Source organism: Penicillium longicatenatum (genome assembly GCF_028827895.1).
Source record: "Penicillium longicatenatum strain IBT 33135 chromosome Unknown contig_1_segment0_segment0, whole genome shotgun sequence".
NCBI lineage: Eukaryota > Fungi > Ascomycota > Eurotiomycetes > Eurotiales > Aspergillaceae > Penicillium > Penicillium longicatenatum.
In genome coordinates, this window is record NW_026643119.1 from 3,011,160 (window position 1) to 3,030,956 (window position 19,797).

The following is a 19,797-nucleotide window of genomic DNA, read 5'->3' on the forward strand; positions in this document are numbered from 1 at the left end:
CACGACATTCCGACCCTGAGCTTAAAATTGATAACGACAGTTACAGTAGTCGGTACTCGATACGTATGAAGCGGTGTTGAAGTGGGGTGCTGGAGTGCGGTCTAGAAACCAGTGTTTGGAACCGCCGAGGACACCTTCCCTTATCGGGCCTAGTGCCCTTCCCACGATGCAGGGTCCTTGACCCTCCCTCCTAGATGGATCTTTCCGCCTTTCTTAACCGCGCCACTACGTTGCCATTGCTTTATTTCTCTATTATTTTCTCTCTACATATCTCTATGACTACGATTGTAGCATCGATTTATTGATCACAAAGAATTGATATGGGCATACATTACCTGAGCAGTGCGCTTAATGATCCTTGTACTAGTGCCCAATGATCAGAGACTCGAGGCCAATGAGGGTAGAACAGGGATGATAAGGCCAGTACGAGTAGTAGCGTAAGGCCTAGGAAGAGTGAACGAAGATACTTTGGACGAAAGGCGAAGAGCCAAGGACGGCCTGAGGGCACAACCTCAAAAGTAGATCCCAACACCAAACACTTGAGGCACAAGGGATCTAAGGTGCCTGACAGTACCTTAGCACCAAATCATCTTTGCACCCAGGTCTGGCAAGCTGAAAAATTTTGCCGCAAAACCAGGGGCCCGTTGGTGTATTTGCAAACGCACGTGACAGAGGAGGAGACTAGTACGTTGTTTTTTTTTCTGGAAGATTGATTGATTTGGATTTCCGTTGCATGTGAAAATCTTGCACCTACAATGTTAATTAAAGGGCTTATAGAAGCGAGAGAGGATAATGAATGCACGGGACTGTAAGTTTAATTACATCTTATGACTATTGTTGTTCTCCCTAATGCATAAGTAGATATCTGCGTTGGAGCTCGAGAAACAATGGGATAGTGTGGGTGTCCGAGGCTGAAGGTGCCACGGAAGGTACAACGCTGGGAAGCAGGTACAATGGTGGTAAAGTTAGCAACGCAGTTCAAGTGGCTCAGGGAATACGCCAGATATGTCATAAGCTAACCTATCTCAGGCATTGTTGTAATTTCCGAGCCATTGCGAACACATCGGAGGTCTTTTACTTTGGAAACACCCTAGCAGGCCTAGCGGATCAAAAGTCTTCCACTTTAATCTAGCTCTAATCGTGACCCCTCAAGGATCCGTTAAGCGGGACTGTTGAAATCTTATGGCAGCCCGTAATTGTACTTTTGACCTGCTGGCCCCCAACGCGAAAGGTATAGCCAACAATCTATATTACTAGTGCACTCGCTCCTAGAAAGATTCTACATAGCGCATAGATTCATAGAACCATAGCCTCTCACAAGTAAGGGCACGACGAAAATATTAGAGCACAGAACTGAGATACAAGCAGAAGAGCATCAGGGCGGGGGGGGCCTTATTGTTGAACCATCTTAGATCAAGCCTAGTACCTCATAAACACTAGCCCTAATTGCATTTCTGTGTAGGCGGGGGCGCCGCCTTACACGAACATACCCGCCACCGAAAGTTAGATCTCCATAGCGAGCATTATAGTACGTTCAAGGCTCCCATAGGTTGTTCTATAAGTACTAAAGCCCGTGGGTTCCCTGACAGAGTTAGGCGAAGCATCGCATATGTCCAGTTCGGTTTGGCTGGCGTACGGGCTACGCTAGACCAGGGTCTAGCAAATATATTACACCATATTCTGCCAAGGAATGATCTTTTGGACGTCTGGTCTACCAATAATGATAATGATATGGCAATCCTTCCAATACTACAGTCACATTCACCGATTTTAATGGATAAGTCCTTCGCGGAAAATGGACTAAACTACCCCTACTAGCCGCTGAACTGGGGGTCCAGGGAGACCTAGAATGTGAATGGCCCAGAATTGTACGATTAATCACCACAATCAGCATCCAAGAAAACCGAAGGCATGGAAGCAATACTCGAAACCCATAGGTCGTGTATCTTCTCTGTACTAAAGTAACGGTACTTCAATATATGAGCAAGACTTTACCCTGTTGGGCGTCCCCGTGCATCTCTTCTCCCCGCCTCAAAATGGAGAAAGGCTTGTAAATATATAAATTTCCACATTGTAAGCAATATTTGGCAGTCCTCAGCGGGAGCCTAGTGCGGGGATCACTACAAGGTGCAGCCTCGAGAATCGAGGTTTGTAATTGAGAGGGCCAAAGAGTGCATGCATCTTGTTGGAGCCCCCAAATACTTAGAGCGCCATGTTCTCATAGAGGGCAACCCGCTTCGAGCTTTAGCAGCGGTGGCAATATACTTGGGTGTGATTCAGGTTGCAGCTACTAGACAGAAAGAAGATATTCAATCGAGCTCATTTCAAGATAGTCGCATCCTTCAAATCTATCCACGGCAATACGGCGGGGTTCAATTTAATAACATCACGCTATTGGTGCTTATGAAGGATCCAGTGTTCGTGCGAATAGTATCTGCTGAGCAGTGTTCAATTTCTCTTGGAGTGGATTTTCAAGCCACCAGGATACAACAGCTGTATGCGGTCAGCTGTGCGGTATTGATGGGATGAGAGTCAGATGGTGGCGCTCAGACTACCTGTACGAACGGAGTCAACTCGACCTCTTGCCGTACAGTTAGGCATAGCGCTTCATTTATTTCGAAAATGAGCTACGGTTGGTCTGGATGACCGCCGTCTGGCCCTGAAACCTTGCATTTAATGTTTTTGTCGATACGAGATCAAATGAACGGCATGCGAGGTTCATGTCGACTGCCGCTTTTTCGAGATATAAAAAGGCTTGTCCTTCCGGCTCATTGCTAGAATACCGAGGGAATTCATTTGCTATTCTCCCAAGTCAAACACTTGTCAGATAGAAAACAAGCTTCCACCCCTTTGACCATAAAATGCGTCTTTCCATTTTCACGGTTGTGTCTGCTTTGCTTAGTGGCATCGCCCAAGCTTTGCCAACTGAGGTTGACCTCCAAAGCAACGCAGATGCTAGCATTTCGTCATTCCTGTCAAGTGAAGATGAGCCGCTCAGTGTGAACCAGATCAAGGAACTTGTCGCTCGGTCTCCGGACATCCATCAAGACCCATACAACATCACCGATGTTGATGCGTACCACGCACTCTACAAACGCTCCACTGGCTGCGATCCAATTGGCTGTTTTGATGGCTCATTTTTTTCGGTCATCTTCCATTACAGCGGCGAGAACGGTGTTTACCTCTACGGAGCTGTAAGTTTTGAGTTCTGATGACCTAGAGTTAACACTAAAGAGTACTAATTGATTTAGGGTCAATCGCCTCAAAGACACAATTTCAATTGTAACGATAAATACCAGGGCTTCAACTCATGGCTACCATGGGTTTTTTCATCCCGACTACTGCCCAACGGTATCTGGGCCTGTGCTCGTTCGAAGAACCGGGCACACATCTACGTAAAGTACGCGAGTATCGATGAAAACCTCAGCGGCGATGCGAGATGTGGTGACAATGGCGGAGTTGATGGCGGTGTTACCAACGCTCGCTGTATCTTCCCAATCCATCCTTGATATCTCCAGGCATTTCTGGGTGGAGTGGTTAGGGTAGCTTTATGGACCTAGGCGTCAACAACACGCTAGGCAGGGATTTTAAAAAAGGAATACCAATCAACTTGGACCATCCGTGGAAATTCAGAAGATGTTTATGGGGCTTAGGGGAATCACGAGGCGATCATGGGTCAGCCTGTATATGTTGGGAAAGGATATATAAAGAGAATCATTCTTGTACTCATCCGATTGCTGCGCGTTCAGTCTGACAATTTAAAATGTTTCCAAGCAATAATACAAGAAAGGTGCGCAAAGCCAAGGGTATGACCTCCGCAAGTATTTCCTTACATTATTGTGAAGCGACGAGCGACAAAGCCAACGGCGGTGGAGTAAAGAAGATGGAGGAAAAGGGCGTATTTCGGTAGTCACTACTATCACTACCACTACTACTCGTACTCGTACGCCTATTATGTTTGCTATTATATATTTGACACTTCAAAAACGACCAAGGGATAAAGGTTCGAGCCTCTGAAAGAGTAGTCAAGTCCAAAGAATTGCAATTCTCTTTGATTCTTCATAGCAGGTTCAAAGCCCCTACGGAAATCTTGGATTGCCTCGTGTTTTGGTGATGGGTATTTCTCTTACTGACGGAGCATTTGTTTCCCAAGCCACTGAAAAAAGGGGTCTAAAGTCCGGTCGATGCACAGCCTGTATATGTAAGATCAAGACTCAAAGACAAACATTGTTTTAGTGACTGCTATCATACCCCCGCTTGATTCGCGGCAAGATCGGTCATGTAATTTCAGTATTATAATGATCTGAGAGGTTCATGAAATAGATAGTGTAATTCGACAATCAATTACGGTGGGAACACATTTCGCAATTAAATGTATTTGCTCTGGCGGCTTTTTTGCGCTCTCAACATCGCCCTGGATACTTGTCATTTTACAGAACGACTCTTGAAATACCACTTTTTCGATCCTTCTGATGTTTATGATCAAGATGGATCCCAGTCGCCCTTCTTTTAGTAAATATCACGACGTGACCAGCCGTACAGCCGGTATTAAGGTTACCTGCCCTTTTGGCCCGCGAGCTATCCACGCTAGACCTGCAGGGACCAAAAAGGCGTCGACTGTGCGTGATTAAATGGCCAATCATTTGGCCTCGGCTAATGCCAAGGGTCTAGAGAGTTAGGCTACAGAGTTGAAAAAGCATGTGTACAGTAGCAACATAAGATACGGGAGACGAACTGCATGATAGGAGAAGGGTCACTGTTTGTAACAGTCCGGTATTTCCAAATATTCGTTACTGGTGCTGCCTAACCTTGCTGACAAATTACCATATATTTCGACAATTTTGTGACTTGCGTACGAGAAATGTTACTTCCAGGGGACCCCGACATCAGTTACCCGGGCATCAATCAGTAGGCAGAAGATCATATTGAAGGCAGGCTCGGCCTGGCACTAACGAAGAGATAAAGCTGACTAGTTCAGCATTATCAAGACCGTAGTACCCTTGATTGAGGCCGTAATACATCCATCATTACCTATGCAGCTATGCTGAACCTCGTCTAGATTCGGGATTCACATAAAAGGTTTCCACTGCTGCTGACACCACTCTCAAAGCCGTGTTAGATATCCAAGTCTCTCATCCTTAACCGAAGTTATCGCTGCCACGATATCTCGTCGTGGATAATTCTTGTCGAGTCGAACCCTTCCCAAGGGAATGATACGTAGGTCCTGTGAGAGCTTGAAGCGCTTCGAGGCTGGCGTTGCCCTTCTCGATGAGTATTCAACGATGTGTGAAGTTGAGCTCCTTTCTGACCCAGATCCCGAGGTGTTTGGCGTGTGGTGATGGTTTAATGACTTGGTTTGAACTTGGACTAATAATGATCTGTTTCTGGATCTGGTATAATGATATCGTAGATGCTTGTCGGCGCGAGAGGTAGCTCAATTGGTTGCTCGAGGGGCTCTTCTCGGGGGTTTGTGAAGTGTACGCCCTCCAATGTGTCAGGTACGAGCTTCGCAGCGTGTCTCCTTGCCTATAACTCTGCTCTCTTTGGCGCTTCTTTGAGAAACTCTGTATGCCGCGCGTACGACTCTGAAACTACCACGATGTCCGCGCCATCCACCCAGCCATATCCTTCAGACTTTGCTTCATCTCCTTTCCTGATGAAACCACCCTTTTCCAGAGGAGTGTTGAAGAGGAGGAAGAGAATGGGGGAGATAGGCGATCCTTGTGGAATGCCTGTCTCTGTTGAAAAGTTGTCGCAGAGGGTTTCGGTAATTTGATCCTAATACTGGGGACCTGCAGGAAAGACCGTATTCATGGCTGGGACTGGCTAAGGCGGAACTTCTTGATACCATGGAGGAGCCTTCCATGAGAGACGTTGTCGTATGCTCCCAAAACGTCAAGCAGAAGTATACCTACCTTCTTCTTGGTTCCCCATACCCGGTGCACACGATCAAGGATCAGTTGGATGGCGTGTCGATGGAGATGCCCTTTCTGCCGCCGAGATGTGTGTCTGGTAAAATTCGATGCCCTTCGACTGTCCATGAGATCCGAAGATCGATGCTCGCTTCGGGAACCACTTTATGGGTGTTTATGATAGTAATTGGGCGATAGGCTTTCGGTTGGCGGAATTTGTGGGGGCCTCCTTTATGGAGCTTGTTAGAAGCACCTTCTTAATAACCTTCCCTTTCCGAGTTCGGCATGAGTGGTCTTCCTCGTGACAGTCGAGACACACGTCATGAAGAGAGGTCGTTTTGAGTGTTTCGAATCTTTTTGCGAGTCCTTTCCCCCCCCCCCCCCCCCCCTCCCCCAAAAATTGCTGCCGTGACTATTTAATGAGGGGCGTATATTCTGGTGCCACCCCGGCTTGGCTCACGCTGACGGGCGAGTCCATGGAGTAGACTGCTACACACCTTGTTGTATGATCTCGATTAGGTGCTCGGCGACGTCATCGACTTAACGTGGTTGAGTATCCTTCCTTCGGCGATGATTGCTATCGAGGCTGAGAAGAGTGTCGAGTTCTCCTCTGCTGACCATCAGATGACTACATACCTCGCAGCTGTGCAGGACTGTCGGACCAAACCTACAAAGATTTATCAGCGCTTTGCGCTGGGAAGGATCAGAGGAGACTTGAGGCACACCAGTAATGGTGAGCAGAAAGAACGGAGCGAACAAGGAGCCATTGTATTGTGATATGGAGAGAAGAGAAGAAAGGACAACAAGAAGAAGCAAGAGACAAGCACTGATCTAGGCAACCAGAGAGCATCACATGATCTCTCAACAAGATTCATGCTATCTCTTTCGGAATTACCACGGATAGCACTAGATATCAATTCTGGTTCTTGGACTCGGAGCGGCGGCTTTTCTCATCTGTGATCTTCGACTGGCGTCTCGATAAGGCCAAAATTATCGTATGGATCGACAAAATGCTCGCCGACGCGATTGAGACTTCCCCACTGACAACGCCAACTCTGTGACGGAATGTTTCTCTGCGCTTTTGAGTCCGGAATTGAATGACTCACCTTCAATTGAGGGACTTCCGTTCGACATTATGGTTCCAGAATCGTCCCAGCTTGTCGCGCCTGCATGGTACCAGGGACGAAGGGTCATGGTGGTCGAATATGATGCGGACGAGGAGCCAAGTGACAACCAAGGAGAGGATAAAGCGGTTTGAGCTGTTGAGGATTTATGTCGCTTTGGACTGTAGTTGCGATTGTTTATTGCAAGTCCTAGCTTTTGATGTGATGTAGCTGCTCATTCAACCTATACTGTATCAAGAGATGGGTGACATCAGATGGTTGACTTCATTCTTCGGTTTCCAAGAGAGAAACGCAGATCAATTTGAAATTATTCTAAGTTTTACGAATGCAGAGGCGTCTTTTCTTCTAGAATAGACGCTGCGTAAGAAAACCTATCGGACGTGGTGAAGCCAACACGATATAGCTACCTGGTCGAAGTACACCGCAATTTTGGGACCAAGGACAATTTTCATTTCTTTAGACTATCACATCAATTTTTACGTATAGTATTACTCAACATGATTCCGCTACATACCCCTGAAGGTACTATCAAATAATATTATACATACCCCTTAAGGTATTATTAAATGATATTATATCTTCCTCTATAAGTAAGCTCTGGGTCCAATTAAGAAGCCCTTGTTTCAGCAACATGTAGATAATGTTGAAGAGGTTAAAAGCTCAGTGAATGCCTCGGCGGGTCCTCCACATGTACCCATAAACTTACTTTCAAACCGTTCTATCTGCACTAAAACTACATGGATCTTCGAATTATTTTCTCAAAATACTTTCCTATGGTCATGGATTAAGATAATATTCTTTTAAAGCGATCCCTTCTAATACTGAGTTGTATATGTCTTCCCAAAAGTTGGTTGTTGGGGTGACCCGATCGGAGCCGCTCTTGGGGAAATACTTAAGGTCCCCATTGTACGTTCCTCACCCAAGATTACCCCCAGATAAGAAACCATGATACCACCTGCTGTGGGGGCTGACTTCGTAGCGGCCCTGAAGCTAGGTACACATCGTTGTATAGTGCAATCGGTTTTCGGACACTTTCAAGCTTTGCGGGGTTGTTTTTCTTTGCTTTTTTTCAGACGACATCGTCTTTTCTCCCAAAATTCACCCAGTTCCTGATCAAAATCCACCTCTCCGCGCGCCTACCCAAGGCATTTCTCTCCAAAGAAATGGGGTGGTTTCCAGTCGGTCGCAATGATTCCCCTGGCTGGCGACTGGATGCTGTCAGTCTTATCGCCATTCTCGGAGAGTCGCTGATGGCCCGCCACATACAGCCGCTGAGCTCGTCAAAGCTGTGTTTCCTTCCTCGCATTCTACCTGCGCCCCAGGCTTTTTTGAGATCGGACCGTGCATTACGACTCCCGAGCCCCCCGGCTATCGTGAGTGGGGTGTCCTCGGGAAACCTTGTACAGGAACTCAACTATTTCGCCAACATTATACATCCGATTAACTCAATGAAGAAATATCAAATCAAGGTTTATGATATCAAGTGGTCAGGTAGGTTTTTTTTTATTTCAGGAATATTCCGAAAATTGACAAGATGTCAGCTCGAAGCAAGACCAAAGGTTCGTCACGTCGGCCTTTGGTTCCATCAAACAAATTTTCGCCCATCAATATCTTGACAGTCTCATCTTCATTTCTGACACTCGCTGCGCTTATATGGGCAATTATGATCAAAGACGGAGCGGCAGTCCTTGCGTTAATCGGGATGTCTGCTGCTTCCACTCTGGTTGGATTCGCTTCCCACTGGAGCCCACAACTAGCTTCTCGCCCAACGGACGTACCAGTGCCCAAAGGGGACATTGCAATTCGCACACGCGACGGAGCTTTCATCATTGTCCAGTGCAGTGAAGAAATTGCCCGAGAGCTATATATTGGTCCCGAGGAATGCGACTACTTGGTCAGTGATCAGTGGTTTAGGGTGTTGGTCGGCATTGGTACTTTGCTCGTCATCCTTTCGGTCCTCCTTCTGGGGAACTGCAACTGGACTATGCAAGCCGTGATCGCGATCCTATACATTATCCTTAATGCATTTTATTGGGTCGCGTCCTTATTTCCAGAAAGGGCCCTTTGGGACCTGTCACGGTACGACTGCCAAGATGTGACGCCAGAGCACATGAGAAATGCGCAAACAAATACTGAAGGCGGCTCATCACCGAGCTTTACCCGAACACTATGGTTTGCAATCCAGGCCACCCAAGCAATAGAATGGGTCACGATCAGTGGCGCGGCTCCGAAAACGGCAGAATGGGAGAAGTGGCTGAAGTTGGCTGAGGTTAACTGTAAGAATAAAGATTGGGACGCTATTGGTGAGAAGAATCGCTTAATGGGCGAAACGAGCTTGAAGGTAGGCTCACTACAGCTTTCCGAAGAGGCACAGGGTGCACCAGCTACTCTTCCTGTTCGGAAAGAAACTGTTTGAAGAAATTACTGCAGTGAAATGGTGATACATGTCGGTCTCCTTACCAGCTCTTATCATATGGAAGTCACTACCAGCCAGATGATGATACTTCTTATTCAACCCAAGGGTGTAAATATTGCATGACCTGTTGGTTCATTCAACTGTCAGACTTGCGACAGTATCTTTCAAATCAGCTCGTTTCGTGTTGTGCGTAATAGAAGGACTATTTTGATCACCTCTCCAGTATTAGTCGCTTGTCTCACCGCGAGAAGAAACAGCTTGAAGTGATTCTCAGGGCTATCTTTACGCTGGGAATCAGCACTGATGTTGAGGGGGCCAATATGCGAAATTATTCAAAGGGCCATGAAGTACTGCCATACAGATTATTAGGTGTTTCTGCGGTGATTCTCAAGCAATATAAGCAGGGATTGAGCAAGAGTTTCGACTACCATGCAGTAATCATTAATAGGCAGTCTACACCGACAGACGCAGTTCAATGTTTGCTTATGTGGCCTAAAAATATCCCTTATTTCCCCAAGCCCCGCACGAGAACGTCTTATCCTTTTCATTCGTCGTTGACCCGAGCAGTTCACCTACGATCTGAAGGGGCACAGAATTGATCACGTTAAGGCACATATTACCACGAGTTGATATAAAAGTAAAATTCTTAAGCCTTTTAGCAATTGCTTCTCCACATGGGAACTCGATAGTGTGCAAAAAATACTTAAAGAACCAGCAAGTACAAACACACTGGTAGGCTGTATGGTGCGCGCTAAACATAATTTGAGCTCAAAAGATCCTAGTGGGCATGAGAAGCCAATGTGATTCTGTTGCAGACAGGCAGGGGGGATAAATGGGGCTGAAGGTGTATACTAGGACATCGAGGTATTCCAGCTGGCAACGGGAAGTGGTGATTGACAGTGACTTGCATGGCTCGCTCGGGCCCTTAATAAAGCTTTGGTAGGTGCCCCGCAATCACGGCCCCTTTCTATCAGGGGCCATCCTTAAGACCGGCACTTGAGTGGATTATTCATCTCAATTTGAAGCACTGATGTATCTCTTACTAATGGCCGATCACGTATGCATCTCTAACACTCAGGGTATTTCTGAAGAGATGAGTGCTACCAACTGAAGATACTTGATTGAGGAAATAAAAAAGAAACAAAGCGCACAGCAACAGAGCGGGACCTCTTATTTACACTAATGTAAGGCTCTCTATTCTAACCAATCAGACACCTCGTTTCAACTCACTGCATGTCCATCACAATGTCAGCCACCAAAAGGGGAATAGATAAACGAGCCATGTGCCCAGTACGATGAACATGATTCAAACCCTGAGAGCCTCCTTCGTCCATGCCCCAACTGCGCCAAGGAAGCAAGGCAGCGAGGACTGCTTGCTGAACACCTCGACCCAAAATGACATCAACAATACCACTCACTACCATCTTCACCCCTCCAGCAGACTGCTCATCAAGCTGGACGTTTGAGGCTGCCACTTACAATGGCGTGAAAAGTGGTCTTCTTCTCCAAAATGCCTTCGAGTCCAGTATGGACGCTTCATGTTTTCCACCCGGATTCAATCATGCTGGACGCGGCACAGGGGCCCTAGTATTCAGCCCGGGGGCGTGCCCACAAGGATACACAACAAACACCCCGGCTACGACTGTGGAGTCGAATACCTTAGCGAGCTGTTGCCTCAGGTCAGACGTTCTTCCGTATCCAGGCCATGTTGATTAAAAGACTGACAGCTCACGTTCGCAGCGGCTACTATTTTTTGACCTCAGGAGGCATGCAAGGCTGTATCAGCACCCACACCGGGAAGACCTTTGTAGCCGCGAGAGCCGGAGGGTTTGGGAAGACCGATTATACCAGCAGTACAACCGCCTCGGGAAAGATTCAGATGTGGGGACAACCGATCACGATAATGTACCAAGCTAGCGACCAGAGCCTATACACTACCTCAACGTCTATATCCTCAACGTCTACATCCTCAACGTCTACATCCTCATCGTTGTCCACTGTTTCATCGGCTACAACTTCCGCGTCTTCGTCGCATACGCTTTCTGGTGGAGCAAAAGCAGGCATTGCGGTTGGGTCAATCGTTGGGGCACTTTTTCTGCTTGGTATCGTACTGTTTTCATGGCGCAGCTGTAGACAGCAACGGCGTCAAGAGGAAGGCAGCTTTCACGATACCGTACAAGCACAGGAACTAGATGATAATATGGCAATGAGACCGGCGCCAATGCCGGTCGAGTTATATGGTAGAAATGTAGGATCAGGGCTTGGAGGGAAGGATTTACCGGGACATATCAGAACACCTGAGCTGGAATAATCTCTATGGCCTTCTAACCTGAGATGCTGGAACGCCAGGCTTTACTAATAATTGATATGACGACCTCGACGAGAACTTTGGATTTAATAAAGATGTACCTATGGATTAATATGTTCGCCTCAGAACTTTTGTTCATTCTTTTATATTCCAAACCACTCAGATACTTTTATCTAAGACCTTGAAAAGCAACAATTGATTGTTATATCGCTTACCTTCCTTTTCCTCTAAACATAGACACTTCCATATTGTCCAGTATGAATCAATATACCGAAAAGACCCTCTACATACTTTACTTCTAGCATGTGCCCGGGGATGTCTTGTATTCAAGTCAAATGATATCGCTCATTAGGAACATGAGCTGGAGGCTGATTGGCATCGCGCACACTGTGTATGGATTTCAGGTGAGCCCAAAACTATGGTAACTAGAATTCCATATAGAAGAGAAACATGTCATCTGGATTTTGTTTCTTTTTGCCATCATTAGTGTATGCAACACAGAAACTTTTCTCCAATTCAAAGGTTGGGTGCCGGGACAACTATACCACTAAAGCTTCGACCGTCCAAGGGTTTGATAGGTATTTTATACCACAGTTGTGGTCTTATTAACTCCACACCAACGCTACAGGCACGCACAACAAACATAGGGCAGGAGAAACGGCAGAATCATATATTGTAACCGACCTTTTGGTCAAATGGGCGGAGGTATTGGATGATGCACGTGATTGCAATGCCGGGGGAATTGGGCTGTGTAGATCCTTGAGAGATGTATCTGCACTCACTATTTGTGTAAACCTATTAAGTATAATACAGAAACTATAGGGTACGATTGGTTTCGAAGATAAATCGACAATCGCCCTCAACTTGTTGACTGATTGATGAAGTACCCATCCATGAATTATTCACTATTGAATAGCATCAGCACATAAACATCGATCTATCATGTACAGTATCTCATATCATCATTTTCCTGGCTTTCGGCCCCAATCTATCTCGTTCTCTTCTTCTAATTTGGAGTAAGATGCAGGTTTATACATGAGGATGACTCGTGTTCACGTCGGATTGGCTGAAGTTTTCCTAGCAAGTACTACGCTGGCGCTGAGCTGTTGCACCTCTTCGGTCCGGATGGTGATGACTGCGAGGCTTTTTGCACCCGCATCCCTCTCATGTGCGTTTTCTTTTTGTTGGTCCTCACTTACCCAGGATCGTATTTCACTCTACAACTACCACAATATAGTCGCCGTCTATCAAAGGTCTACGACCACGAGCCTTCCCCTGAATTCTCCATTGATGAGATATGCCGACTGAGTAACCTAAAATGTCGCTAAAACGTTTAGACCGAGATTCCTACCGGGTCGGATGGATATGTCCATTGGAGGTGGAGCAGATTGCAACAATGGAGATGCTAGACGAAGAGCACCAACCTCTTCCGCAACCAAGCGGGGACACGAGCGTTTACAACCTCGGTAGCATCAACAGCCATGACGTTGTCATCGCTGGACTTGCTCGGGCGGGAAACTGCTCCGCAGCCACCGTCATCACTCAAATGAGGATGACTTTCCCTAACCTGAAATATGGCCTGCTGGTGGGGATTGGGGGCGGCGTACCGACAAAAAAAGCGAATATGGAATGATCCGTCTAGGACATGTGGTCGTTAGTGAACCGACTGGTATACACTCTGGGGCAGTACAGTACGATCATGAAAAGGCGAAGGCAGGTCACTTTGAACGCAAAGTCTCCCTCGCACCGCCGCCAACAGCCCTTCTTAACTCTGCGCGGGAACTGGCTGTCCGGTGCCAACGGATGGAATTTGATCCAATTTGGAAGAATATAGAGCGAGTTCAAACTAGCTGTCGACCACTTCAAGCTTCAAGCTTCCTGGCGCTGCGAATGACCATCTCTACCCGTCAGAGTACACACATAGGCAGGATGGGATACCCTGTGAAGATAGTAGATGTGATCCAGGGCAACGTATTGAGCGACTGATGGACGAGGAAGGTAACTCATCTATTGTGGTACACCGAGGCACAATAGCATCTGGGGAGTTAGTGATAAAGGATGCTGAGATGAGGGATAATTTAGCGCGGGAGCATGGGGTGCTATGCTTCGAAATGGAGGCAGCAGGTGCCCTTGCCGATTTCCCTTGTATGGTGGTTCGAGGAATCTCCGACTATTGTGACTCGCATAAAAGCGACCAGTGGCATGGGTACGCATCGGCGGTAGCAGCCGCATATGCACGGCAGCTATTCTTCCACATGTCCATTGAAGAGGTGCAACGGTAAATTTTGCGCAGTCTTAATACGAAGAGGTCACGAATGGATGATTATAGCTCATTGATGCATTACTTAGGAATTCAAATCCGACGCCTACTACTTTCGAGCTCCCGCTCCATCTGTCTGAAATATCCGAAGTGACCCGGTTAGTCGCACGGGAAGATCAGCTTCAGAGGATACAAGAGATCCTCGACACAACTGTTGGACGCCGTACTGCTGTGGTGCATGGGTTAGGTGGCATTGGTAAGACGCAGCTAGCGATCGCATATATCAGACGAAATCGGTCTAATTATTCGGCGACTATGTGGCTCAATGCAAGAGATGAAACAGCGCTGAAGCAAAGCTTTGCTCGCGCAGCTGAGTGGATTATACGCCACCACCCGTCTATTACATATATTTCGGGTGCCTTGGACGGCCGAGACCTGAATGAGACGGTGAAAGCAGTCAAACTATGGTTAGACGAGCCGATGAACTATCGCTGGTTGGTCGTCTATTATACTTACGATAATCCTTTTTCATCAAATCATGATTTTTCCGTCAGACGAAAAGCAAGTTAGTAAATGCTGTAAGAAAAAGAAAAAATCACGCAACGAAAGTTCAAATAATAAGCAAATAACCATGGTTGCCGCGACCCTCACAGTTTAATGTGTTCTCAGTCGCCCCTGATCTCCTGCATGATGTCGCAAATTGCATCGAAGGTGATGCGACTTCGCGTGTACGGCGATTGGGAATGTCAGACCCATGCATGATGTGATTCACGCTGTCTTGAGCTCGAAGTCAAGGCGGAATACCTCGCAGGCCATAACGTCCATACCGACTAGTAATCCTGCTTTGAGGTTGTCGACTAGATGTGCCTTGATGTTAGCTTCGCCACATTGTCTTGACCTCGGAACAAGATGTTAAAATTAACGGATTTCTGTTTTTTGGCGATGCACGTCGATCCTATTCCATTAACTATGATAGGCTTTGAATCATTTAGCTACAGGCCTAACGACTGGGCTAACGAGGAGTCGATGATCATCATGACGCATCCTGTATCTAGACAGGCTATCAGCTATTTTGTCGGCGAATTGACACCTACTAGTGTTAACGCGTACTTCCACGATTTTAAAACTTCTCCTGGCTCCGCGGCACTTCTTCGGTCTAAAGTAATGATTGGTAAATCTGGCAAGTCCTCTGTTGGCATACTCGACGTCGTAAAGTTAGTAAATACGTCGTCTTCCGCGGCTGCCGCTTTTTGTTTACAGTCCTATAGATGCTGATGTGACTTATTATGCGATGCAAAGTGCTCCGTGCAATGTAGACACATATAAATCCTCGGCGATTGCCATATTACAAACGGGTTCATAATCATCTTGATCTTCAGCATCAGCGTCTCCCAGGCCATATCCAGAGGGGTAATAATCGTCTTCCTGATTATTAGACTCCTGCTCATCCTGTGCATCTGGGTGTGAAACACGGTCGTTATTGTCCGTCATATAGGCTGTGGCTCTGGGGACGTGTGCGGCACCCGTCGGGCGGCTCCATTCACGGCGACCGTCGCTTCTCGTGTCGTTCCACGCGTCTTGCGATTGATGGGGAGCATTGGCGATCATACACTGTCCTTTTTGATTTGTCAATGAGTTGTTAAAGTATGGAAAGACTGGCCGATGGGGCTCGTCTGAATCCGAGTGGATCATGGGAGAGGGGTTTCGATGCGGATCGAAAGAACCGATTGGTCAACCGGTGGACACGGAGTGTGCGTCGGTGTCTTGGGAGCTTGAGGTATCAGCCGCAGCTGGGGAGTCGATTGGGGCGGCGGAGCTAGATGCGTCCCTTTGGCAAGCTTGATAAAATCCTTGACATCTATTGATAGATGATGGCTTGTCAATGGCCCACCTAGGGGGAAAAGCGAACTGAAACGGTAACTGTGGACACGGGAATATGTTAACAATGAAATCCACAAGTCGAATCGACACATTGCGACGGTTTGGGCAGCAGCGTTGCTAGAAATGGCTCCGCCGCTCTGCCCTCCGACTGCCTATTTAGGTCTACTATCCGCATTCTAACCCGGGCCGCTCTTACTCCCTGATCATTACTTGAACTCAAAGTTGTTATTGGCTTCGTCGATTCCATCACCACTTACCAACTATTCAGCGATTTGAAAGTCAACCATGCAGACAATCATGCGGCCGTCGACATCAGACCAAGCGCCAAACCGGGCTCTCCAGTCAAAGCGGCAAAAGCTCACCCCTACTATTGATCCTAACATGCTTAAGCCACTTAGTTGCTTTTCGGACATTCTCATTGATATGAATAGCGATGATCCCAGCATTCGATCCCATGCGGTCAGGCAGCTTACCGTATTATCGCCTTTAATGCAACAGCTCACCTTGGCAAAGAAAATCGCCGGCGTCCACTATACTGCCAGGGATTTCAAAAGTCTCGGAGACGCCTGCACTATTCTAGGGATCACACATGACCCGATGGAGCTGTGGAATCGGCCAGATGTCGATAAATCTCCTTCGGCTACCCTCTCTCCTGATGTAGACAGTGTCATTCACCGACTCCAAGTCTCGGAATATCACACAATCGACAACTCTGAGGCTTCTGTGCGCGTTGTTGTTGAGCTACTTATCCTTGACAGGCTCCACCACCTTTCTGATAAAGGGTCGCTCGAACATTTACAGCTCTATCCGGAGGTGGACGTCAATCTCCTTCGCGGTAATAACTATATCACCGGCCGTGCCGACTGGTTACTTTGCCATGACGAACCTCAATATGGCATTGATTCGGCGCTGATTGCTATAGAGGCTAAACGCAGTCGCGAGCTCTCCTCGGCCGATAGCCAAATAGCGACATATCTCGCAGCTATACAGGACTGTCGGACTAAACTCCCAAAGATTCATGCTATCTCTTTCGGAATCACCACGGATGGTACTAGATATCAGTTCTGGTTCTTGGACTCGGAACGGCAGCTGTCCTCATCTGTGATCTTAGACTGGCGTCTCGATAAGGCTAAAATCATCGCATGGATCGACAAAATGCTCGCCGACGCGATTGAGGCCTCCCCACTAACAACGCCAACTCTGCGACGGAATGTCTCTTTGCGTAACTGGGAGAAAGACTTCCGACGCCGTCGGCTTTTGAGTTCGGAATCGGAAGACTCACCGTCAATCGAGGGACTTCCGTTCGACATTACGGTTCCAGAATCGTCCCAGCTTATCGGGCATGCATGGTACCAGGGACGAAAGGTCATGGTGGTCGAATATGATGCAGACGAGGAGCCAAGTGACAATGAAGAAGAGGATGAAGCGGTTTGAGATGTTATTATACCGCCTTCTTGATCATGTTGCAAAATTGGAGTAACACAGCGAAAGTCTAGAGACCTGGATCTACTGTCCGCGGGATTCTGGAAAGCCGAGAACCCCTGTAGACCCACCTCAATTCCTTGTACCCAATCATTCCCACCGCAGCTTACTACATGTCTCCACCATGACTCACAACGTACATTGATTGACTCACGCCATTGATTCACCGCCCAATGCTCCGCCTAATATTGCCGCATGAGGTTTTTGTCGGAGCTTTCCAGATACTTCGCTTTTTAAATACGACCTCGCCGCTCCTTGGAGATTTTGAAGGTGCTGTTTTTTGCTTCCAGTCTTTAGTCTTCATCATTAAAAAATCATCATTAAATTATCTCCAGTCCCCTGATCTGCCAATATACCACTCCTTCGAGCCTTCTTTGAAGAGCTCTTCGATTCCCCGCATCAAGAATCAAGCACTGCCTTGTCAACCAGTGGACCAAATCGTCACTAAAGACGTGTATGAGCGTATCAACAGTGAAAAATCAGCCTTTCCTGGTCTCGCAGAGCATGTCGGACCCCGTCGCAGCTCCTGCTGCTCCGAGCTCTACCCGTTCTCGCAATCGACGCCGTGGTAGGGGCCCCGCCAACCGCGAAGGCCGACAAAATACACCAGTCCAACCAGCAGATGACCAGCCTCAAGCGCAAACACCACAAGCTCAGCCCGACGCCGGCTCAAATACCGCGAATTTAAACGGCCAACCCCGTCCACGGAGAGGAAATCGTGATGCAGGAGGTTCTCGACCACGACGAGGCCGTGGCAATGGCAGGCAAAAACCGCCAATAGAAAATGGAGAAAAGTCTGGACAACCGCCTCAGGCTCAGTCACGGGGAATGCGGGCCAGAGGGTTTGGTGCTCGGTTGACAAAGTCTGGCCAGGAGTCTGAAGACCAACTGCACGGAACAGTAGCGGATAGCCTTCGGGCTGATGTTCCGGATTTTGTACCTGGTATGCCTGCCTCAAATTTGGATTCTGCGTCTTCTTCAGGGAAAGGCAAAGGAAAAGCCAAGCCGAAAGGGCCACCAAAGCCACCCAAAGTTACGACGAAATCAGTAGCCAACGACATCGCAACCCGGATTCACGAAGATATCGCCCACAGCCTGTACGAGTGCCCCATCTGCACCAGTGAACTAGGTCGAAGGTCTAAAGTTTGGTCCTGTGAGCTATGTTGGACTGTTTTCCACTTGAGCTGCATCAAGAAGTGGTCCACAAATGAAGGTGCAGCCGCACAAAATAACAACAGAGAGCCAGGCAATGGTGAAGGCTCTGTCAATCCCCGGGCTTGGCGATGCCCCGGCTGTAATCTTTCACATGAGCATTTCCCTACTAGTTACACATGTTGGTGTGAAAAGGAGATTGATCCTAGGCCACTTCCTGGTTTACCTCCCCACTCTTGTGGTCAGACATGCTCTCGCCCTCGCAAGGGCTGCCCTCATCCGTGTGATATGACATGTCACGCTGGTCCATGTACTCCTTGTACTGCAATGGGACCAATCCAGGACTGCTTCTGTGGTCGAAACTCTACCACGAAACGGTGCCAGGACACCAATTATGAACAGGGATGGAGCTGTGGAGAGATCTGCGGCGACCTTCTTCCCTGCGGCGAACATTTCTGCCCTCTCCCGTGTCACGAGGGCCTGTGTGGTGCCTGTGAAGTCAAGATCGACGCCCGTTGCTATTGCGGGAAAGTCCAAACCGAAATGCTCTGCAGTTCCAAAGAAGATGAAATGGAAAGCCAAACTGTCAATGCTGATGGAACCGAGGAAGAATGGACAGGGCTTTTCAGCTGTAATGATGTATGCAATCGGGCCTTTGACTGTGGCCTACACTCATGCCAGAAGACCTGCCACCCTCAAGACTTGCTTCCTGCACATTGCCCTAGATCGCCCGACATTGTTATCCGATGTCCATGTGGCAAAACCAAGTTAAGCGAGATCCCTGGATACACTCCTCGTAGCTCCTGCGAGGATCAGATTCCCCATTGCTTGGAGTCCTGCGGGAAAATGCTACCATGTGGCCATTCATGCGACCAAATTTGTCACACAGGTCCCTGTGGATACTGTCTCCGCCGTGTACCAGTCAGTTGTCGATGTGGCCGCAATACTTCCATGAGTGTCTGTCACCAGGGTAATATTCAGAATCCTCAATGTTTCCGTACGTGTAAGGCCACTTTGCACTGTGGTCGGCATACATGTACGGAGCGATGCTGTCCTGGGGAACAAACGGCTATTGAGCGTCAGGCTCTACGCCGTAAGCTCAAGGCCCATCTTCGCCCGTCAGATGAAGATATCGAAGCCGAGCACATTTGCACCCGCATATGTGGTCGAATGCTGAAATGCGGAAAGCACACATGCCCGGAACTCTGCCACAAAGGTGCTTGTAACACCTGTCGCGAAGCGGTGTTTGAGGAGATTTCGTG

General features: G+C 47.8%; 8 protein-coding genes across 8 annotated transcripts; 7 read left to right on the forward strand and 1 right to left on the reverse strand.

The window, feature by feature from the left end:
- Positions 1 to 2,861: 2,861 nt before the first annotated feature.
- N7484_001882 (uncharacterized protein) lies at positions 2,862 to 3,509 on the forward strand (the record flags this gene model as incomplete). Its single annotated transcript, XM_057112302.1, has 2 exons — positions 2,862 to 3,194; positions 3,252 to 3,509. The coding sequence occupies 2 exons, from the start codon at positions 2,862 to 2,864 to the stop codon at positions 3,507 to 3,509; spliced, it is 591 nt and encodes a 196-aa protein (XP_056977039.1).
- A 5,061-nt stretch (positions 3,510 to 8,570) lies between these two features.
- Positions 8,571 to 9,452, forward strand: N7484_001883 (uncharacterized protein; the record flags this gene model as incomplete). Its single annotated transcript, XM_057112303.1, has 1 exon — positions 8,571 to 9,452. One exon carries the CDS (start codon positions 8,571 to 8,573, stop codon positions 9,450 to 9,452), a length of 882 nt encoding a protein of 293 aa, XP_056977040.1.
- A 3,626-nt stretch (positions 9,453 to 13,078) lies between these two features.
- On the forward strand, positions 13,079 to 13,393 carry N7484_001884 (uncharacterized protein; the record flags this gene model as incomplete). Its single annotated transcript, XM_057112304.1, has 1 exon — positions 13,079 to 13,393. The coding sequence occupies one exon, from the start codon at positions 13,079 to 13,081 to the stop codon at positions 13,391 to 13,393; it is 315 nt and encodes a 104-aa protein (XP_056977041.1).
- Positions 13,394 to 13,745: 352 nt separating this feature from the next.
- On the forward strand, positions 13,746 to 14,590 carry N7484_001885 (Disease resistance protein; the record flags this gene model as incomplete). The annotated part of the gene is made up of 2 exons (XM_057112305.1): positions 13,746 to 14,038; positions 14,110 to 14,590. 2 exons carry the CDS (start codon positions 13,746 to 13,748, stop codon positions 14,588 to 14,590), a joined length of 774 nt encoding a protein of 257 aa, XP_056977042.1.
- Positions 14,591 to 15,304: 714 nt separating this feature from the next.
- On the reverse strand, positions 15,305 to 15,628 carry N7484_001886 (uncharacterized protein; the record flags this gene model as incomplete). The annotated part of the gene is made up of 1 exon (XM_057112306.1): positions 15,305 to 15,628. The coding sequence occupies one exon, from the start codon at positions 15,626 to 15,628 to the stop codon at positions 15,305 to 15,307; it is 324 nt and encodes a 107-aa protein (XP_056977043.1).
- A 558-nt stretch (positions 15,629 to 16,186) lies between these two features.
- Positions 16,187 to 17,335, forward strand: N7484_001887 (uncharacterized protein; the record flags this gene model as incomplete). Its single annotated transcript, XM_057112307.1, has 1 exon — positions 16,187 to 17,335. One exon carries the CDS (start codon positions 16,187 to 16,189, stop codon positions 17,333 to 17,335), a length of 1,149 nt encoding a protein of 382 aa, XP_056977044.1.
- A 552-nt stretch (positions 17,336 to 17,887) lies between these two features.
- N7484_001888 (Zinc finger NF-X1-type) lies at positions 17,888 to 18,827 on the forward strand (the record flags this gene model as incomplete). The annotated part of the gene is made up of 2 exons (XM_057112308.1): positions 17,888 to 18,677; positions 18,709 to 18,827. 2 exons carry the CDS (start codon positions 17,888 to 17,890, stop codon positions 18,825 to 18,827), a joined length of 909 nt encoding a protein of 302 aa, XP_056977045.1.
- Positions 18,828 to 18,929: 102 nt separating this feature from the next.
- Positions 18,930 to 19,307, forward strand: N7484_001889 (uncharacterized protein; the record flags this gene model as incomplete). Its single annotated transcript, XM_057112309.1, has 1 exon — positions 18,930 to 19,307. One exon carries the CDS (start codon positions 18,930 to 18,932, stop codon positions 19,305 to 19,307), a length of 378 nt encoding a protein of 125 aa, XP_056977046.1.
- Between the last annotated feature and the right edge of the window lie 490 nt (positions 19,308 to 19,797).